This window comes from Peromyscus leucopus, chromosome 17 (genome assembly GCF_004664715.2).
Source record: "Peromyscus leucopus breed LL Stock chromosome 17, UCI_PerLeu_2.1, whole genome shotgun sequence".
NCBI classification, from domain to species: domain Eukaryota; kingdom Metazoa; phylum Chordata; class Mammalia; order Rodentia; family Cricetidae; genus Peromyscus; species Peromyscus leucopus.
The window spans coordinates 41,840,233-41,861,661 of record NC_051077.1 but is presented as its reverse complement, the minus strand read 5'-3'; the positions used below and the strand labels follow the sequence as shown (position 1 = coordinate 41,861,661).

Here is a 21,429-nt window from a genome sequence, read left to right as displayed (position 1 = left end):
GAAGTGGGATCTTGAATTTAGATTTCTTCATTCTCTTCATGTCTACAGTTGCAATATTTGAGCAATATGTGGTTCAGCAAATCTCCTAGAAGAATAAAGCAGCCCTACTTTCATGTTTAATACAATTTTGCAGTTCCTCCCCACTTCCCTTCCCATCCCTTTCAGCCTCATTAAAAAAGAATAGGCTTGGTCTCCCATGGGGAGTTAGACAAAGCCTGGTACACTCAGTTGAGGCAGGTCCAAGCCCCTCCACCCTGCATCAAGGCTACACAAAGTGTCTCACCATAGGCACTAGGCTCCAAAAACCATCTCATGCACTAGGAACAGGTCCTGATCCCACTGCCTGAGGGGGAAGGGAGCTATACAGTTCAAGGGAGACCTTGCCTTGGAGGAGGTGGGAATGAGGGGTGGGTTAGGTGGTAAGGCTGGGGGCAGGAGGAGGGAGGACAGGGGAATCTGTGGTTGGCATGTAAAATGAATAGAAAATCATTTAATAAAAAAATAGGCTTCTAAGAGATAGCAACCAGTATAAGCAAGTAAAATATGAGATATAACAAAATCCATCACACTGAGGCTAGACAAGGCAATCAAACAAAAGGAAAAGAGCCCCAAGAGCAGGCACAAGAATCAGAGACCCACTCGTTCACAGACTCGGGCGTCCTGTGAAAACAATAAATGGAAAGCTATAATACACACGTGGAGGACCTGGTGTAGACCCATGTCAGCACTGTGCTTGCAGCTTCTGTCTCTATGAGTTCGTATGAACTTTGCTCAGTTGGCTTAGAGGGCCTTGTTCTCCTGATGTCCTCCATCTCCTCTGTCTCTTACACTTTTTTTTGCATCCTTTACCTCAGGGTTCCTGAGCTCTGAGAGTAGGGATTGGATGGAGACATCCTATTTAGAGCTGTGTATTCCAAAGACTATGTGTGTATGTGTAATGACTGACTGTGGGTCTCTGCATCTGTTTCCATCTTCTGCTTGAAAAAGATTCTCTGACAATGACTAAATAAGGCACTGATCTATGGGTATAGCAGAATATAATCCAGAGTCATTTTATTACTATTTTTTAAAGACTAATAGTATTTTATTTTACCCTAGGTCTCTAGACTATCTATTATCTGGCTTTGATCACACAAGCAGTGTCAAGTACGGGTTCCATCTGGTGGAGTGTGCTTTAAGTCAAATAAGGCATTGGTTGGTTACTCCCGCAAACTTTGTGCCACCATTGCCCTAGTATATTTTGCAGGCAGGTCAGCATTATAGATCAAAGGTTTCATAAGTGAGTTGGTGTCTATATTTTTCTTTTGGTAGCCTAAAAAGTACCTCTCTGTACCAAAGATATTAAAACATAGAGTGCATAGGCACCAGCTAATCCTCTCCATGTTCACTTAGTGGTGTCTTAAGCAATGGTGTCTTCCTATCGTGGCAATATATTGTATTCTGCACTCAAGATGTACAGTATTTTCAGCAATTAGGTCTTATCATCTAGTATTTTGGGAAACCAAGGTTATTTACATAACTTGTAGAGTTTAGAGGTCCTCTGAGGTCTTTCTGACCAACAACTCTTGCCACATATCTGACACTAGAATTTTGTTCTTAATAATTCATGATATCTAGGATCAACATCCACCCATGTAGAATACTTCCATTTGAGGTCTATTTTAAATTCTTTTTAATAAGTTTATAAAAGTGAGTTTTCATGTGACTTTTTCAGATATTATAAGTTTTGATTCATCCTTCCTCTACATCAATAATTGATTAATAGTAGAAACTTTCTTTCTTCATCAAAATTCTACTGTAAAACAATGAGCTCCCTTTCTAACATTTATTTTATTTTTTTCATTTTTAAAAAGTATTTTTCTATTTGGCTCTCTATGGTAGATGTTCTTTATTTTTTCTGCTTTATTTGGAAAATTATTGCAACTGTAGATGGGGACTTCCTCATATCTCTTCTTTTAGATCACATTAACTGGATAGAGTAATTTCATTGAATTCCTTCAAAAATTAGGAATGTTGACTATTTAATTAAAACATCACAAATGGTATTTTTTTTTTGAGAAAAGGTTTTGAATTTATCCACTACTATTTTTTTTTCAATTCAGTATGAGACACAACACTATTGGCAGAGTTTGATAACAGAATAGCAAAGATTATGACATCTTTGATGGTCAAATATTTCAGAGTGCCTACACCTTGGTTTATCTTTGCTTTCTATACTCTGGTTATATTTCATTTCTATATATGTGGTATATATACATATTTCCATTATATATATATATGTATATATATATATGTGTGTGTATTCATTTGAGAAATGATGTCTAACCACAAGAACCTTATATCCTAGTTTCTCAGAGGACTCTCAATATTTTTTATTCATAGTCTGTAAGAATAAATTATATTGCTTTCCTCTGAATATTAATAATTGTTTTAAATACATAATTATTTTAGAGTAAAAGAATGTCACATAATATTATCAAGTTTAGCATTGTGACATGAATTATCCAAGAGAATATGATTATATAGTAAGAAACAATTAAAAGATTGGAGGGAACTGTAAAATACTAATTATCTACCTAGCCTCACTTATTACCTTCATAAATAAAAATGCTGAGGAAAGTGTTAAAGAGCTCATCATAGCTGTAGTTTCTTAGTGTAAGTTTGATATGAAACTTAGGGTCTAGATGTTTAACCTCCAACTCAGCATCTCCTTCTACACACATCAGCAAAGCTGTGCTATGGCAGGAGAACAATCAACACTGTAGTCTTGTGGGTAGAGAAACAGACTTTCTACTCCTCACTAATTCTGTGAATCAGTGAACCTTTAAAGATGGTACATAAATGCAAAATAAAAACAATGAAGAATCAAAAGAGCAGGGTAGGGGAAATTTAGAAAGGCAAAGGAGATAGCCATGTGTCTAATTTATGTTGTCCAGAGCTGGAAGAAAATGTCTACACACTTCACTACCAAAGAGAAAAAATGGAATAACAGAAATTTATCATATACTCACAACAAAGAAAGCAAAACTTTAAAATGCAAAGTATGTTCCAGGGTTTTCAATGGCTGGCACTTCATAAAACTTACAAGAATATCAAATAACTATCAACTGGGAGACAACTATTACTTTCATATTTTATATTTATTTTTACCAACAAAATCTAATAATAAAAATTTCTACTTTACAAATTTCTACTTTACAAATAAAGAATGACATTTTCTGGAAAAAAAAAAGTGACCATATACTTTATAAATAAAAGTATAAGAACAAAAAAAAAATAATTCTTATGATACTTTATTTTAAATATGGCCTCCTCATCTCACAGCAATATTTCGTTTATAACTAAATATTACACAATACAATTGTTAGTAAAATACTAAAGAAGACATGTATATACAGCCCATGTTATTCTTGACAAATTGGTTCCTTTTGCTCTTCTTGTTGCTGAACTAGTTCTGCAGATTTATACCTAATTGAGAATTTTATGTGTAACAGTAAGCATGCATTGATTTATGTAGCAAATTTCCACACACTCTGAGGTCAAACTATTAGAAAAGATTAAATAATTGTGTATGTACAAGGTTTTAGGACATATCACACTTCTCCTGACACAAAACATGAAAGCCATTCATCATTTTCTCTACCAGCCTTTCTTGAAAGCTGTAATAAAAAAGAACCTTTGTCTAGGAGGTGGTGGCACGTCTTTAATCCCAACACTCAAGAGTCAGCAGCAGGCAGATCTTGAGTTTGAGGCCAGCCTGGTCTACAGAGTAAAATCCAGGACAACCAGGGATATAGAGAGAAACCCTGTCTTGAAACACCAAAACACAAAGCAAACAAACAAAAAAGAACTCCCAATTCTGCTAAATCATACCCTAGTAAATACAATGACTATTTCATGAGCTGAAGTTGCAAAAAAAAAAAAAAATGTAGGATGCAATTGAAATGATTGCAATAAAAATACTGTAATTAAGGATGATTTATACATTCTCTATCACACAAAGATAATTAAAAAACTTTAGAACATTAATTCACTACTTTTTTCTGGTGGTTTGCACATGTTCATATACCAAATTTGATGAATATAATAGTGATCAGCATTCCAGCTTTCATAAACACACATTAAATACCCAGTGTCTAGTTTCTAATAGACACAATGTCTTTCACAACCATTACATCTCTCAGATGTACATGGATACTCAGTTACTTTCATATACACTACCACGGTAAGAAAAATATATAGTTTATGAGCTCTGACTGTAATATGTTTTAGGAAAAGAACAACCAGTATGATGAGATATTTTGGCATGAAAAAGAAAAAAGCCCTCTCTGACATCCTCAAACAAATGTGTTGCTTACTCAAATAAAAAAAAAATAAATAAAGAAGAACATTTAAAGCAAATTTAGAGGCGATCTAATGACAGTTCAGGAATAGAATGACTTACTAGATTCCCCAAAGAGTAAGAGGATATTGTGTGAATATATTTTTATCGATATTCATATTCAATCTGCAGTTTTTATAAAATCAATCTTCAGTGATTACTTCCAAGAAGATACAGACCAACCTGTGAGTGAGGCATGAAATGGGAGTTCCGCCTAAGCAGACTGCTCACCTGCTGTGAATGGGCATGATGGGAATCGCTTATTCATTTCACTAGTGACATAGTTAAGTGCTTCGGTATAGGTATTCAATGTTTGGTGAACTGCAGAAAGCAAAACATATATAAAGACTGAAGAAAGTTTAACATAAGCAGACAACCGTTTCATTCATTAAGATAGAGAAATGAATGAATGAATTCAGATTTAATTGACTTTTGAAGAAGTAATTATGAATTTAAGTCTTCATATACTTTACTGGGGATATCTTTAAGCCAGATAAGATAGTGGGAGCATGTTATCCCAACTGCTCACGAGCCTGTGAAAGGGAAATGCATAGGCACATGGGTTTGGGGATAGACTAGGCAATTGGGGATAGACTAGGCAACATGATGAAAACTCACTTCTAAGTAATAGTAACAGAAAAAAAAATCTCACTCAAACACCTTATCAGATTGGTTCCCCACACATCTCAGGTGTCTATAATCTTTACAGGGACAACTGGAAGTGTATGATATATAAAGAGCTGGTGATTTTTCCTCCATTTCTACTAAAATTAGAGAGTGCAACCAATACCACTCAGTGAGCTAACTTTGGCACCCAAAAACATAGCCCCAGACCTTAGTTATCTTAACAGCATTATACCGGTTTGTAAATTCCAATATCCTAGTTTTTACTTGATTTCCCTCAAATTTTTTTGTGGGAGGCCAGCTCCAGCTTTTTCCTCAAGGTACTCTTGAGGAGAGAGGGATAAGAAATATTTAGATAGAAAGATAGTATGGGGAAGACAGACAGAAACACAGGATAGCTTTGGAGGACCTGGTTCAATATCCACCGGCCCTTCTCTCCTTCAAAAGGGCTTTTTATAGGAATGCCAAGGGGTGGGGCAAAAGACCTCCCCCAGCCCAGTCAAATGCAGACCCTTCCAAACACCCCATAACCACAAATGTGGTCAAGCCATCCTCTAATCCAGCCCTGCTGGGTAAAGCAAGCTCAGATCTCACTAGGAAACTTCTCTGTGTCCAGACAAATTTTAATGTCGACGTAGTAACCCTGATAATCATCATTGAATCTCCAAACCCTTTCTCCAATAAAGTGGTCAAGATTTGCTTTCAGGGAAGTAAATGACTTCATTTCTTTCAGGAAATAGAGGCCAAATCCTTAGCAGCTCATCATTTGTTTAACACCCATATAATACGGACTGGTGCCTATTGTGGGATAATCACCTTTTAGATGTTGTTGAGCAACAAAGCCTTTGGTGCTCTTTTGGAGTGTACATTCTCATGAAGTAGATTAAAACATTAATTCACAATAGTAATGTGTTAAAGAAAGCAGCTGTCTCTATAAAGGTTGGCACAATCCTGCAGTCCCAGCAGTTATAAGACAGAGACAAGAGGATCACTATGAGTTTGAGTTTGCCTGGTCTGCATAGGGAGTTCCAGGGTTATCTAGTAAGACTGTCCTGTCCTTTTAAAAAAGGAACCAAGAGTGAGAAGGGATGGTTTACATATGAGAGAGGGAAATAGAGAGGAGAGGTTGAAGGAGAAGGCAAAGGTGAGGAAAAAGAAGGGCCACAAGAAAAGGACAGGAGAGAGGGGACAGCAAGAGGGGGGAAGTGAAGAAGTAGGAGGAAGAGAAAAAATAAAAGAAATGAAAAGTTAGAAAAAAAAAGTCTGCATATAGTATTTGAAATTCTTGTCTATGTTGGAGAGATAATGAAAGATCTCTACAAATGAACAAAGTTGGAAGGCACCAATATTCATGGATTTTTGAGTTTCCCAGTTGCTCACCTTGTGGTGATATTTTATTTGTAGTTTAATAAATAAAGTTTGCTTGGAGATCAGAGGACATAGGCAGCCATAAACAAAAGTCAGGCAGTGGTAGCACACGCCCTTAATCTGATCACATGGCAGGCAGAGTCTCTGTGTGTTCAAGGACACACCAGGGAACAGCCAAGCATGGTGACACATGCTTTTAATCCAAGTACCAACCATAGAGACCTGGAGGTCTGTACAGACAGTGATAAGGAAGTGAGGTAGCTGGGTTAAGAGCCAATGAGAGGTCAGAACAGCAAGGCAATAGAAACCTGGGTAGACAGGAAGTAGCTCTTGAGAAGTTTCCGCAGCATGGTGAGTTAAGGCTAGCTGGTGTCTCTCACTATTTCCCTGATCTCTAAGGTTTTCACCCCTATATTTGGCTCCATGTTTCTTAATTAATAAGACCGTTTAGAAATTTGTCTACACACCCTCACTGGTTCCCTATATTATCCTTACACTACTTGCTCAGAAGGAACAGTTTGAATAACTTAAAGTGTCAGCAGGATCCTTCCTGGGACCTAAGCCTATCTCATTCTCAGTATTCAATGTTAGCAGATCTGTCTTGTAAAAAAGATTCATTAAATATTTGCTCAGCACTGCATTTCAATGTTGAGTTTGCGCAATTCAATTATCCCAGTTTCTTCTTAGGTAAAATGTCTCCAGCCCTCGCCCTTTAAAAGAGGGTTCGCAGCCACTGCTCTTCATACAACTTGAGCTGCAACTTTCCTTCCACAGTTAGCCTAGACCAGGCTCTTCAGTTCATCAATTTTGTTTGTTTTGTTTTTCCCACTGTACTTAATTCTACACATGCCAGCTTTTTTTTTTTTTTCTCAAAGCAGTCATTTAATAAATTTGCCCTTATCTTCCTAATCATAGTATGCTCCCAACTCTCTCAGGTCTGGCATGATACTGTGTATATTTTCAATTTCCTTACCCAGTGGTGCGCATAGTACACAATCAATACACATCCCAAATTGATAGTCTCAGCAATCTACAAGACAGTCATAGTAACACCATTTTAGCCAGGAGACAAATATCAGGTCCATTATGAAAAAAAATCAGCATAAATTTCCTGTTTAAGTGGCCAATATCTCCTTTGAGTATACTGTATCAGTTACATACTGAAAAACTCTTTTCTGTTTGTAACTTACACATTTACCCATGATATTTCATTTCATGCCTTAATGATTTAAAATATCACATTTACTTTTTATACTATCTTAAAAATGGTGATTGATACAGTATTTCATAATTTAAAGAAGGTGCCTAAATATACAATCTATTATAATGAGTTGCAATATAGTGTATTAGTATTTCAAAATAGGTATAACTATGGATTCACAATAATAATAAATATTTTTTAATATTATAGTACTTAATTTATTATTTTCACTTGGATTTTTGTTTTGTTTTGTTTCATTGGGATTTGTATGTGTCTGGGGTTTTTGTTGTTGTTTGTTGCATTCTTTAACAAAAGAAATGCGAACTCAGGGGATTGCATAGATATAAATAGTAAAACTTTATAGCATCTGGAATAAAATCTTCTGCCTTCATGTATGAGAATGCAATATTTTTAGACCTAATTTAACAAATGTGATACAAAATTTCTAAGATGCCATTTAAATTAACGTACTTGTCTTGTTACATAATGTTAAAGAGTCACTCATTTCTTTGAAAACCTTTGCTTCTGGGGTCTCTGCTTACCGGTCTAAACACCAAGCTGTCGCACAGGGAAAATGAATTTTCTAACAGGTGCTCTAATGATGATATCACTATACATTATCTATATCTGTAGCCTGCAAAGTGGCTGAATTAGAAGCCATGGACTTGAAAACATCTCTAAAAGTGTGAAAAGGAAAGCAGGGTTATTTGTGTGTTTCACCTAGGACTTAGTAATTACATATAAAATTTTCAAATATGATAATTAGCCTTTTACTTTTGGGGGACAGTCTAGAAAACAAAAGCAGTACTTTCTCTTACCTTTCTTACTAAGTACCATTTATAGAATGAAGTATAAACTTAGTTATATCAGGTCTCATATAGTTCAAAATCCCTCTGCTGTTAATTTGGACATTCTATAGAAAAGAGATTTCCAGATTTTAAAAGTTTCCCAGTCATGGAAATGTTTAATGAAAGTAGTTTTTCTTCTTATTTTATTCACATGTAACTTAGAACAACTCTTATTTCACTGCATAATTGTATTGAGTTAAACGCTCATAAAATATTTCAGCGTGATGCTTTGCACATGAAATTTCTCACTGACTTTTTAATTTCTATTTAGTTTGGAAAATAATAAAGTGACAGCTTTCCTGAAAATAAAATAGGAGCAGAGGCAAAATATCAGGATTTTGTTTTTATTGGGGTGGCTGGGTGGAGGGTGGAGTTTTGTGTGTTTTGTTATTTGAGTCAAGGTCTCTAGAAAAGAGACAGACTCAAACTCCCCATGTAACAGAGGATAACTTCCAACCTGCCACTTCTGCCTCCAGCTTCCTAGCACCCAGACTGAATGTGAGTCCTTCCATTCCCAGTAATGCAATGTCAGAGATCTGACCCAGAGTCATATGGATGCTAAGCAAGTACTCTACTATCTAAACAACACCTCAGCACTTCTGTGTTTATTCGGGCTCAGCATAAAAACACTTCAAAAATTGCCCTAAAGTATAGAAAATTTCTGTCTGTATTATGATTATCATCATCATCATCATTATTATTATTATCATTATTGATTTTTTAAGGAAAGCCTTAAACCAGGACACCACTGGCTTCAGGCCTATGAGTTCAATGATCACAGGCCTGCATTACCATGCCCTGCTTCATCCTGTTCGTAGAGGTTCACTTTCTTATACTACCCTTGCTTGATGTGGACATCTGCCCTACTAAAGGAACTGTCACAGGGAGGATACAAGAAGCTAAAAAGGATGCCTTTTTGGAGTTATTTTTGGAGTATAACTTTGATACAGAAACTGAATTTCCCAAGCCCCCCAAAATGAATTCTGGTCATTAAAATCAAGTATGGTTGTAAAACAAATTAATAAGGTTAAAAAATAGAAAATTCTTTAAAGATCTTAAACTTTAATATTCTGTTAATATAAAGTAGTATTATAACACAGCAGAGGATTCTCTATTAATAATGGATTCATACTTACACACACTTACAAATACATATTCACACTCATCCTTGCAGTTCTTTGAAGCAATCACATTTAAGTCAGACGAGAGCACGCACATATAGAAATTGTTATGTATTATAAGTTACAGAATAAAGTGAGAAATCTGTACTTCATTCAAGAAGAGGCAACATGAATTCTACCACATGAAAGAAAAATATTGTAGTCTTGTAAAACTTTGGCAATTTAAAAACTCTATGAGAGACAACGAGACTTAATAATGAACAGCTAACAAGAAAGTACAAAAACCAGCAAGGAGCATTGAGAATAATATATAGGGAAAAAAGCTGTAACACATTATACAACACACACACACACACACACACACACACACACACACACACACAAACACAAACACATAAAATAAGGAAGAGTCATATAAAATCCCAATGAGATTCAAAGGAACATTGCTTCAGAAATGATTGCTATGTGCAAACAGCCCTTCCTTGGCACCTGAATGCAAGTTATAGACAGGAGACATGAAAGATTTTCAAAACAACAAAACAAAACAAAAACTTGCTGTTTTTCTAATTTTAACTTTGTCGTGTTTTCATTTTTTGGTGGTGCACAAGTGAATGAAGACATTGAATAGTGAAAGTGTAAAATCCAGTGTGAAACTTCAGAGTTTCAGAAGGGCTGTTCTAACTCTAGATGTTCATTGAGATGCACAGACTTAGGGGCTAGTTGATATTGTTGTGATTTTTTTTATTTGCAAACCCATTACAGTGAGGCTTTATTAAATAAGAGAATATATAACCATGGAATGCCACAAGAAAAAAGATAAACTCAGTGTATCAAAAACACAGTCCATGAGTTATTTTGCTAAATAGCCCATGTTATACGATTGATACCAGTTACTCTTTAACAGATTATGTGCAATGACAAATGTTAATTTCAGATACTAAACATTAGCTTTACTGGGTTTTCAGTCTCAGTTGCGTAACACCAAAGTCTTCAAACGTGCCTAAGCAAATGTGCAAAGGAAGGAAGAGGCTGACAATATCTCTGCCCCTGTCCTGACTTTTTAGGAATATGTATGTTTATGGTGCACATCTAAGTATGAGGTTTCCCTGCAAGTAAGCACAGGCATGTAAGCAGATCCCTGTGTGCGCGTGTGTAGAGGCTCGAGGTAAGTTTTGCTAGAAAACTTACATCAGTGTGTAAGGCAGAGCAACAACTTGTGAGGGCAACCCCCAGCATCCACATGCACACACTTGTATATGTGCACCTGCAGGTGTACTTCCATACATATATAAAAATAAAAACCTAAAGACCTACCTAAAAGAGGAAAGTGTGTGTCGTTCTGGGGATTACTTTATTTGCTTAATAGAATAGTTTTCAGCTCATTTTCCTGCATATGTCATGCCTTCAATTTTTCACCATGCTAACAACTAAGCTAGAGTGTATAAATCGTACATTTTCATTATATATTATTGATAGATGGATATCTGTTCTAGAATATGAAACAGATTTTTTCAGATGAAAACTTCATTTTTTTCCTTTGTAGGGAAAGGTGAACATGGCAAACCTTATCCTCTTACTGAAGAGGACCGTGATGACTCAGCTTACAGGGAAAACGGCTTCAATATTTTTGTCAGCAACAATATTGCTTTAGAGAGGTCTCTGCCAGACATCCGTCACGCTAAGTAAGTATGAACATGCCAAGTGTGATTGTTTCTTTGGTTATTTTGTGTTATTTTTTTTTTTTTACCTTTTATTGATTCTTTGTGGATTTCACATCTTGCATTCTGATCCCACTTATCTCCTCATCTCTTCATAGCTGTCCTCTGCCTTTGCAACGCCCCCCCAAAAAAAAAAATGAAACCAAATTTAAAAGAAAAACCTAAAACCAAATACAAAAGTAAAAACAAACAAAGTAACAAACAAAGAATCTTGTCGTGGAAGCTGTAGTGTGTCCCGTTGAGGCACACAGTTTACCCTTTAGTCCGTACAACTGCTCATTGCCAACGTCATTGGTCTGACTCACGGCCTCTGGTTTCTACTACACCAGCCATAATGGGCTCCTCTTGGATATCCTGTTGTCCTGTGTCATGGAGATCCTGCTGCTTTCGATGTATAGGTTCATCCCCTTCACATACTCCAACAGTTCATGGATTCGGGGGATGTTAGGGCGGGCCAACTCACAGGCCTGGTTCTGGGCCTAGGTGGTAGCTAGGTCAATCAGTACCTTAGCTTTTTCTCATCCTGCTGCAAGGATGGGGCCAGTTCTCTTGCTCTCAGGCCCTCAGATCCACTCCCGAAATCATGTCACCAGGGCCAACTCTACTGGTTTGTCCTGGCAAGGTATAGGACCCTCTCTTCCTATTGCTGTATGGGGCATAAAAGGGAAGGAGGCAGCGGGGTCAGCTCTCTTGCTCTCAAGCCCTCAGCTCTAGGGTGCTGCCCTGATGGGAAGTAGAGGCTGCTTTCTTGTGTGCTGCAGCATGTGAGGGTCACAGGTAGCTCTCCTAGTCTGGAGACCCCAGGGCCAGCTCTCTCACCTGCTGCTTTTACGTTTACTGCATATCACTATGGTATATATATGGAACCAACGTGTCACATTAATCATTTGGATTAAAAAATTCATGTTTTGTAAGGTTAAGTGTACCTAATTAAAATTAAATAATTTTTGAAATTCTAAAAGAACGCCAACCTTACTCGTTGCTGCAATTTTTAAAAAAATGGCAAAAAAAAGCAAAGTAAGGAGGTAAGGCTGAGTTTTGAGGTGATGAAGCCTACCACAGCAGAAAAGGAACCACAGCAGGAGCAGCCTACAGCTGCATGGGAGTCATCATGCTCCTCCTCAGCAATGGGCACACACAAATATCTGGGCAGCAGGAACATACCCACATCTTAGTGATCTCCCCCAAGCAGAGCTGGGGCATGAACTTGAACCAGGTTATAAAGTGCAAGGCTCATCTCCAGTTTCCTCTGCCAAAATCCTACCTCCTAAAGGATCTACAACTTCCCAAAACAGTGCCATCACTAGAGATCAAATGTTCAAATGCATGAGCTTGTAGCCAACATTTTGAATCTAAACCATAATACGGACTCGGAAAATTAATGCATATTCATTGACTGTATTACCTTCATTTAAAACAAAATGTTTTTAGAAGATGTCCACACTTTTTATCTTTCATCGGCTACATATTGTGGGTTGGAGATAAACATTTTTTTCTCTCTTTGACATGTTATCAGAACTGTATTTGGACATGCACCTTCAATGGACTACTTTTAAAGCCAACATAACTTTGGGTCCTTGACCTAATATTTCCATAAAGAGTGATCAGAATGAACGATTACATGGTGGAAGTTTCTTCTTCAATTCCATGTCACTTATGAATTGCTTGTGGTTTGACAATTGACAGAAGGTTACATTGCATAAACTGATACAGGAATGCTGCTGCATGTGATCCTCTGGAGCTCACCTGTCTATAACGATGACCTCAACCTTATCTTTAAATTGTTAATTATGAGGGGATGGAATCTTTTGTGGTTTTCTGGGCACTTAAAGAAAGCTAAAAAACTGTGACAACATTGGATGTGAACAAGATTTTCAACCCCTTAGCATCGATTCCACTCCACAGGAGCCCCCACTGCAGTCTCCCCTAAGAAACACTTGTATGAGAGAGGAGAGGAGAGGGAGGGAGAGAAAGTGGAAGAAGCAAGGGAGCAAAAATAACAGAAACTAAGAAAAACCAAGACTAGAGCTATAAATTAAATAAGAATTTTAAGTAAGTAAAGCTCAGTGTTATTTCAAGATAATTGACACTTAAGAGAAAAAATATCTTATGCTTTAGGAAGCTATTATTATATTTCCATTACTATTTCATTAATTTATTTGGCAAATATAATAATTATTGCATTTCTCATCAGAACCTGTGGTAAATTAGATTTTTCTATTATCCTTAAGTAGAGGATTAATGTGAAGTGCAAATAAAATTTTTCCTAAACTGAAAACTCTATATATTGTCCTCGGCCTTTTATCCAAACAAATTATTCTCAAGTTATTTATAATTATCTGTAGCAGTTCCCACTGACCAAAACATTTCTTGTTACGAGAAATTCTATGTCTAATTGTGCTCCATCAAAGATGAATAAGCTGCATTGTTGCCATAATAAATATGCTCAGACAATAATTTCCTTTTGCCTTCTTTCTCATCCAACATTCCCAACCTATTAAGGTGCATTCGAGTGGAAAGTGTTACAGTTGGAAAGCAGAAAGCTGCTGAGGAAAGTTGATAGACTGTTATTTTTAGAGCATATTTTTATGTGTAACCAGAACCTTAGAAAAATATATCCTTACACAATCCTGAAAAGTAAGAACAAAACTATTTTGATATTTTTATTATACCCACTGAGCTTAGATTATCAAGAAAATATTATTCCAAATGTTAAGGAAGCAAACAGCGGCTACTCTTACCAGGTCTTACGTCATTACTGAATCTGGATTTTGAAAAAGGTCAAATGCCATGGAGTAAAATGATATCAAACACAGAGATAAAGCAAACACTAGCAGAGACTGTATATCAGGAAGGCATTTAGAAATGACCATGACAGCTTAACTTGACTTCAGTCCATATCTGATTCTCAAAAGGGCACTAAGAGAACCCTGATGCTCCCCCCTGACTTTGTTAGAGTCTCATCTACAGGAAAAAAATGCAAGCTAAAGTCTTGCAGGAAGGATCCACACTGCTTAAAGTTCTATGCTTCTGGGTTCCCTGTGACTCCCAAATGGACATGAATTTGACAGTAACATCATGAGGCTTCATGCAAATGGTCCTAGAAATTACAAAATCCAATTAACACATATTTCAGGATTATTAGTTTAACTATTCTGCAGCTAACTGACCATAGTTTGTATTGATACAGTCTGTAAAACAGGGTGCAAGATTTGGTTGACTTTAAAACATGACAGTTTAAAGAAACTTTGTGCCGTCTCACAGTGCCATTATGAAAGGGTTTGTTTTTCTGGGCTATAAAAAAACGTTGTGAAAATATTATTTCACAGCTTTTCTTATCTTACTCTTCACTGCAGTTCATAAGTTCCCAGTGTGTGTGCTTCTGGCATCCACCGCTGATCTATGCACCTGTTCATATGCTCACCTTTAGACAGCTTGTGTTCTGGGTGATTTGCTATGTTTAGTGTACATATTTGTTTATACTAATTCATTGTCAGTTACTTTAGAAATCTCAGTCTGCAAGGATGTATTCTTTTATATTTTTTATTCCATCCTTTCCTTCTAATATCAAAGCTAATACCCAGCTTTGATTATGTATGTTTTAAACAATAACGAATATGTCACAGACAATAACAGAACCATGGTCTTGGAACCACGAATGAAGTAACATCAAATGGTAGTGGGACAATAATTTGGTGCGTCTTACTTATATCCTAGTAATTAAATTATTTCAAGATTTTTTCCATTTAGGTTTTTTTTTAACTCATTTTCCATTTTTAAATCATCTCCATGTTTTGTGGACAGTTATATTATCTGTGCTTTGGTATTATCTAAGCTCCCTCTACTTTTCCAGACTATTATTCTATATGTTTTCAAAGGATAATCTATATAATCTGCACATTTTAACCACCCACCTCTTTGTCATGGCTGTATGCTCAGTGTCTAGAATCTGTCTTTATATCTTTTGTTTATTTTTTACTTCATTTCATACAATGCTGATAAGATATGAGGCATTTGTGTGACAGATGTCCAGTCAGTAGTTATCATAGTGGCTTGGCTTCATAATAACACATTTTCATGTTTCCCCATAAGAATATTAATTGCGTCTTACCTTCATATTTAGACACCTACGTGGATGTCACACATATACTTTGTATTATGTAGAACATCTTATCTAATGTGCAACTGAGGATATAAAAAGACAGACTGCACCAACTGCACCCCTCTGCCTGGGCTCCAAAGTGAGGCCCACAGTGCTGGCAGCTGTACCAGAAGACAGAGTAGTCCTAAGGACCCCAGAGAAGACACCACTCACCACCTACTAAACTCCATTAAGCCTGTCCAACAACCCAGACTACACCTCCTCCTCTCAGCCCCATATCCCAGCCTAATACTTTGGAAGAAGCCTTCAGTTCTACTCGAGGCCAGGCAGGATCTAGGAACCCCAGGTAAGGCACTACCGACCACAAGCTAACACTCCTTAAAACCAGCCCAATAGCCCTAGACTATATCTATACCCTGAGCTCCATACTAGAGCCCAAAGCCCTAGCAGCCTTCCTGGAGGTCAGATTGGTCCTAGGAACCCCAGGTAAGACACTTCCCACTGCCCACAAAACTCCTTTAAAGTCTGCTCTCCAACAACCCCAGACTGCACACACACACACACACACACACACACACACACACACACACACGCACACTTGCCCCCCAAACCAGCCCATAACCTCAACACAGGACTCCATTATGCACTAGGTCTACAACAGTTACAGAAGACAGACTTCAGTCTAGTCTATACCAGAGGCCATATCTGGTCACACAAAGACTTCTAAGGCCCTCTAGTCTCCAAAACACAAGAGGGGGCACCCTACTAGACCTGAAGACATAGTGGTGATCAAAACCCTTGGTCATTTAGACCATAAGACCAGAGAGGAAGGAGAAACCAAGGAATAAAATACTCATCTAACAAAGACAAACTCAGGAGTAACACCTAAACTTATAATCATCCAGAATCCAGACACCTAAACACCAGTGTAAGAACATAATCAATAACAGAAAAGGCAATATAGCAACACCAGAACACAGCCATACCCTACAACAGCAAGACCTGACAATTTAACACAACTGAAACCCAAAAAAAGACCTTAAATTTTACTTTATGAAGATGATAGAGCTCCTTAAAGAGGATATGGACAAATCCTTTAAAGAAATTTTAAAAAGACAAAAAAAAATTGGAAGAAATCAGTAAATTCCTAAAAGAAAACCAAGAATAAACAAACAAATAAAGGAAACTGTTCAAGATCTGAAAATGTAAATAGAAGCAATAAAGAAAACACAAACTGAAGGAAACCTGTAATTGAACAAGAACTACAGATGCAAGCATCAGCAACAGAATACAAGAGATGGAAGAGAGAATCTCAGGCATTTAAGACATGGTAGAAGAAATAGATTCATTAGAAAATACTAAATATAAAATATTCCTAACACAAAACATCCAGGAAATCTGAGACACTATGAAAAGATCAAACATAAGAATAATAGGAATAGAATAAGGAGAAGAAACTCAATTCAAAACCCCAGAAAATATGTTTAATAGACTCATAAAGGAAAATTTCCCAACAAAAATAAGAACATGCCTATAAAGATAAAAGAACCTTACAGAACACCAAATAGATTGGATCAGAAAAGAAAATTTCTTCCACACATACTAATCAAAACACTAAACATACAGAAGAAAGAAAGAATGTTGAAAGTAGCAAGAGAAAAAGGTCAAGTAACATATAGACAGACCTCTTGGAAGTCTATCACATCCAGCTTCTCAGTGGAGACCGTAAAATCCAGAAGGACCTGAACTGATATCTTACAGACTCTAAGAGAACAAGGATGACAGCCCATATTACTATACTTAGCAAACTGTCAATCACCATAGATGGAGAAAACATATTTCATGACGAAGTCAAATTTAAACAGTATGTATCCACAAATCCAGCCCTACAGAAGGTACTAGAAAGAAAAAAAAATCAAAACCCAGGAAGTTAAGTACACCCACAAAACCATTGTCAATAGATAATCTCACACCAGCAAACCCAAAGAAACACACACACACACACACACACACACACACACACACACACACACACACACACCACCTCCACCACCACCACCACCAACAACAACATAACAGGAATTAACAATCATTGATCATTTATATCCCTCAATATCAGTGGACTCAATTCATCAATAAAAAGACACAGGCTAATGGGTTGCATGTGAAAACAAGATTTATCATTCTGTTGCATACAAGAAATGCCTGTCAACATCAAAGATAGACATTACCTCAGAGTAAAGGGTTGGAAAAAGATTTTCAGATCAAATGGACCTAAGAAGCAAGTTGATGTATCTATCTTCATATCTATCAAAATAGACTTCCAACCAAAATTAATCAAAAGAGATCGAGAAGGGCACTCCCTACTCATCAAAGAAAAAAATCCACCAAGATGATGTCTCAATTATGAACAACTATTCTCCAAATGTAAGAGTACCCACATTTGTAAAAAAAAAAAAATACTAAAGCTTAAATCACACACATAGAACCCCACACAATAATAGTGGGAGACTTTAATACCAAATAGAAACTAAACAGAGAAATAACAGAACTAAAAGACATTATGACTCAAATGGACCTAACAGATATCTACAGAACATTCACCCAAATACAAAATAATATAATTTCTTCTTAGCACCACATGGAACCTTCTCCAAAATTGACCATATACTTGGTCACAAAGATATAAAAAACTGAAATAACACCTTGTATCTTATCAAACCGCCATGACCCAAAGCTGATTTCAACAACAACAGTAACAACAGAAAGCCTGCAAACTCATGGAAACTGAACAACTCTTTACTGAGTTATCACTAGGTCAAGGAAGAAATAAAGAAGGAAGTTAAAGACTCTCTAAAATTCAATGAAAAATGAAAATGAATGCATTATATACCCACTTTAGACACAATGAAAGCAGTGCTAAGAAGAAATTTCATAGCACTAAGTGCCTTTATGAAAAATATGGAGAGATCCCATGCCAGTGACTTAACAGTACACATAAAATCTCTATAGCAAAAAGAAGCAGACATACCTAAGAGGAATATAGAGCAAGGAATAAACAAACTGAGTATTAGTTACTATGTGGCGCTTTGTTATTCATTAAGTGGCACTGTTTACTGTGCAAGAAAATCCATGTGACATGACAAAACCCACCATAAGAGTTTATTAAGAGAAGGAACAGAGGGGCCTATGTAAATGGCTGTGCAGGAAGAGAGAGGGAGGAGAGGTCTGTGACCTACTTTTAATGGATTTCCCCACACATGCACATATGGGCTTATGTAGTTACACTATGCATATGAATAGATTATGTGAACACACAGCACATGGATTACATAGGATTTGAGGCCCTGGAATGACTAAGACTTTTGTGTGGTTACTAAACAGCACAAGTTCAGTCATGTAGCTGGGGATTGGCTAGGAATTCTATTGCTGAAATCAATAAAATACATAAATCAACAAAATCAGAAATGAAAAAGGGAACATAACAGACTCTGGGGACATACAGAGAATCATTATGTTATACTTCAAATAACCTGTACTCCACAAAATTGGAGTTCTGAAAGAAATGGACAAATTTCTTGACATACTACTTACCTAAATTAAATCAAGATCAAAGAAACACTTTAAATAGACTTATAACTCCTAAGGAAATAGAAGCAGTCATTAAAATCTCCCAACAACAACAACAAAAACACTCAGAGCCAGATAATTTTATCACAGAATTCTACTAGACTTTCATACAAGAACGAAAGCCAATACTCTTCAAGTTTTTCCACAAAATAGGAACAAAAAAAATTGCCAAATTCTTTAGATGAGTCCACAGTTACCCTGATAAAGAAATAACACAAAGTCTGCCGGGCGTTGGTGGCGCACGCCTTTAATCCCAGCACTTGGAGGCAGAGCCAGGCGGATCTCTGTGAGTTCGAGGCCAGCCTGGGCTACCAAGTGAGTCCCAGGAAAGGCGCAAATCTACACAGAGAAACCCTGTCTCGAAAAACCAAAAAAAAAAAAAAAAAGAAAAAAGAAAAAGAAAGAAATAACACAAAGTCTCAACAAAGAAAAAGAATTAAAGACCAGTCTCACTCAGAGCTATAGTAATAAAAACAGCTTGGTATTTGCCTAAACAGACAAGTGGATCAATGGAATCAAATCAAAGACCCTGACAAAAAAAATCCACACAACATGGACATCTGATTTTTTACAAAGAAGCTAAAATTTACCATGAAAAAGAAAACATCTTCAACAGTGCTTGTATAACTGATGTTGTCATGCAGAAGAATGCAAATATATCAATATATCCATATCTATCACCCTGCACAAAACTCAATTCCAAGTGGATCATAGACCTCAACATAAATCCAGTTACACTGAACCTGATAGAAGAAAAAGTGTGAAACAATATGGAAAGTATTGGCACAGGAGACAACTCTGAACAGAACACCAGTAGCACAGGCATTAAGATTGACAACTAATAAATGGCACCTCATGAAATTGAAAAGTTTCTATAATGCAAAGGACGTCATCAAGCAGACAAAAGAGCACCCAACAGAATAAGAAAAGATATTCATCAATCCCATATCTGACAGAGAACTTCTTTCCAAAATATATAAAGAACTCAAGAAACTAGACATCAAAATACCAAATAGTCCAATTTAAAAAAATGGGGACCAGATCTAAACAGAGAATTCTGAACACAATTGGCAGAGAAACACTTAAAAAAATGTTCATCATGCTTGGTCATCAGGAAAATGCTAATCAAAATGACTCTCAGATACCATCTTACACCGGTCAGAATGGCTAAGATCAAAAACACAAGTGACAGCTCATGCTGGAGAAGATATGAAGCAAGGGGAACACTCCTCCATTGCTGGTGGGAATGCAAACTTGCACAGCCAATTTGGAAATCAATATGGTGGTATCTCAGAAGACCAGGAATCAACCTATCACAAGACTCAGCTATACCACTCTTGGGCATGTACCCAACGGATGCTCAATCACATCACAAGGACATTTACTCAACTATGCTCATAGCAGCTTTAACTGTAATAGCCTGAATGCTGAAACAGCCTACATGTTCCTCAACCTGGGAATAGATAAAGAAAATGTGGTATGTTTACACAATAGAGTATTATTCAGCTGTTAAAAACAAGGACACCAGGAAATTTGAAGTAAAATACATGGAATTAAAAAGAAAATCATCCTGAGTGAGGTAACCCAGACCCAGAAAAACAAATGTAACATGTGCTCACTCATAAGTGAATATTAGGTCTAAAATAAAGGATAACTGTGCTACAATCCACAGACCCAGAGAGACTAGATAACAAGGGTACACCCAGATCTCCCTGGACAGGATAAAGAGAAGAGATTTCATGAGTGGACTGAGAGAGGGTCAATATGGGAACATGAGCAATCAAGTGAGGGGGTTAGAGGGGAAGAGTACTGAAAGAGATGACTGGAAAGGGGGACATTTTGGGGTCAGGTAAAAACCTGGCACAAAGGAGTCTCCAAGGAATCTATAAGGATGATCCCAGTTTAGACTCCCAGCAATAGCAAATCGGTAGCCTGAACTGACCATCTCCTGTGACCAGATTGGAACCTAGACCAATTATCACCAGAGAGACATCATCCAACAATTGATCAAAACAGATGGAGACCCACGGTCAAAGATTAGGCAGTTTGGGAAATCCTGCAGAAGAAAAGAATAAAGAATTGTGGGAGCCAGATGGATCAAGGACACCACAAGAAAACTCACAAAATCAACTATTCTGGGTTCACAGAGGCTCACAGAAACTGAACCAACAACCAGGGATCCTACCTGGGTCTGACCAAGGCCCTCTGCATGTAGGTTACAGTTATGTAGCTTGGTCCTCTTGTGGGACTCCTAACAGTGAGAACAAGGGCTGTCTCCAACCCTTTTACAGGCTTTTGGGACCCTGCTTCTTATACTGGGTCCCCTTGCCCAGCCTTAATACATGGGGAGGTGCTTAATCTTACTGAAACTTGATTTGTCATTTTTGTTGATATCCTAAACTGAAATGGAGGAGAAACGTATTTGTGGCAGGTGGG

General features: G+C 37.0%; 1 protein-coding gene across 1 annotated transcript in view; it reads left to right on the top strand.

Annotated features, from left to right (window-relative positions):
• Window positions 1–21,429, top strand: part of Galntl6 (polypeptide N-acetylgalactosaminyltransferase like 6) — a 1,066,425-nt gene that overhangs the window by 399,817 nt on the left and 645,179 nt on the right. Inside the window, 1 exon segment of the mRNA XM_028889258.2 lies at window positions 11,087–11,225. Within this exon segment, the coding sequence (XP_028745091.1) occupies window positions 11,087–11,225 (139 nt within the window).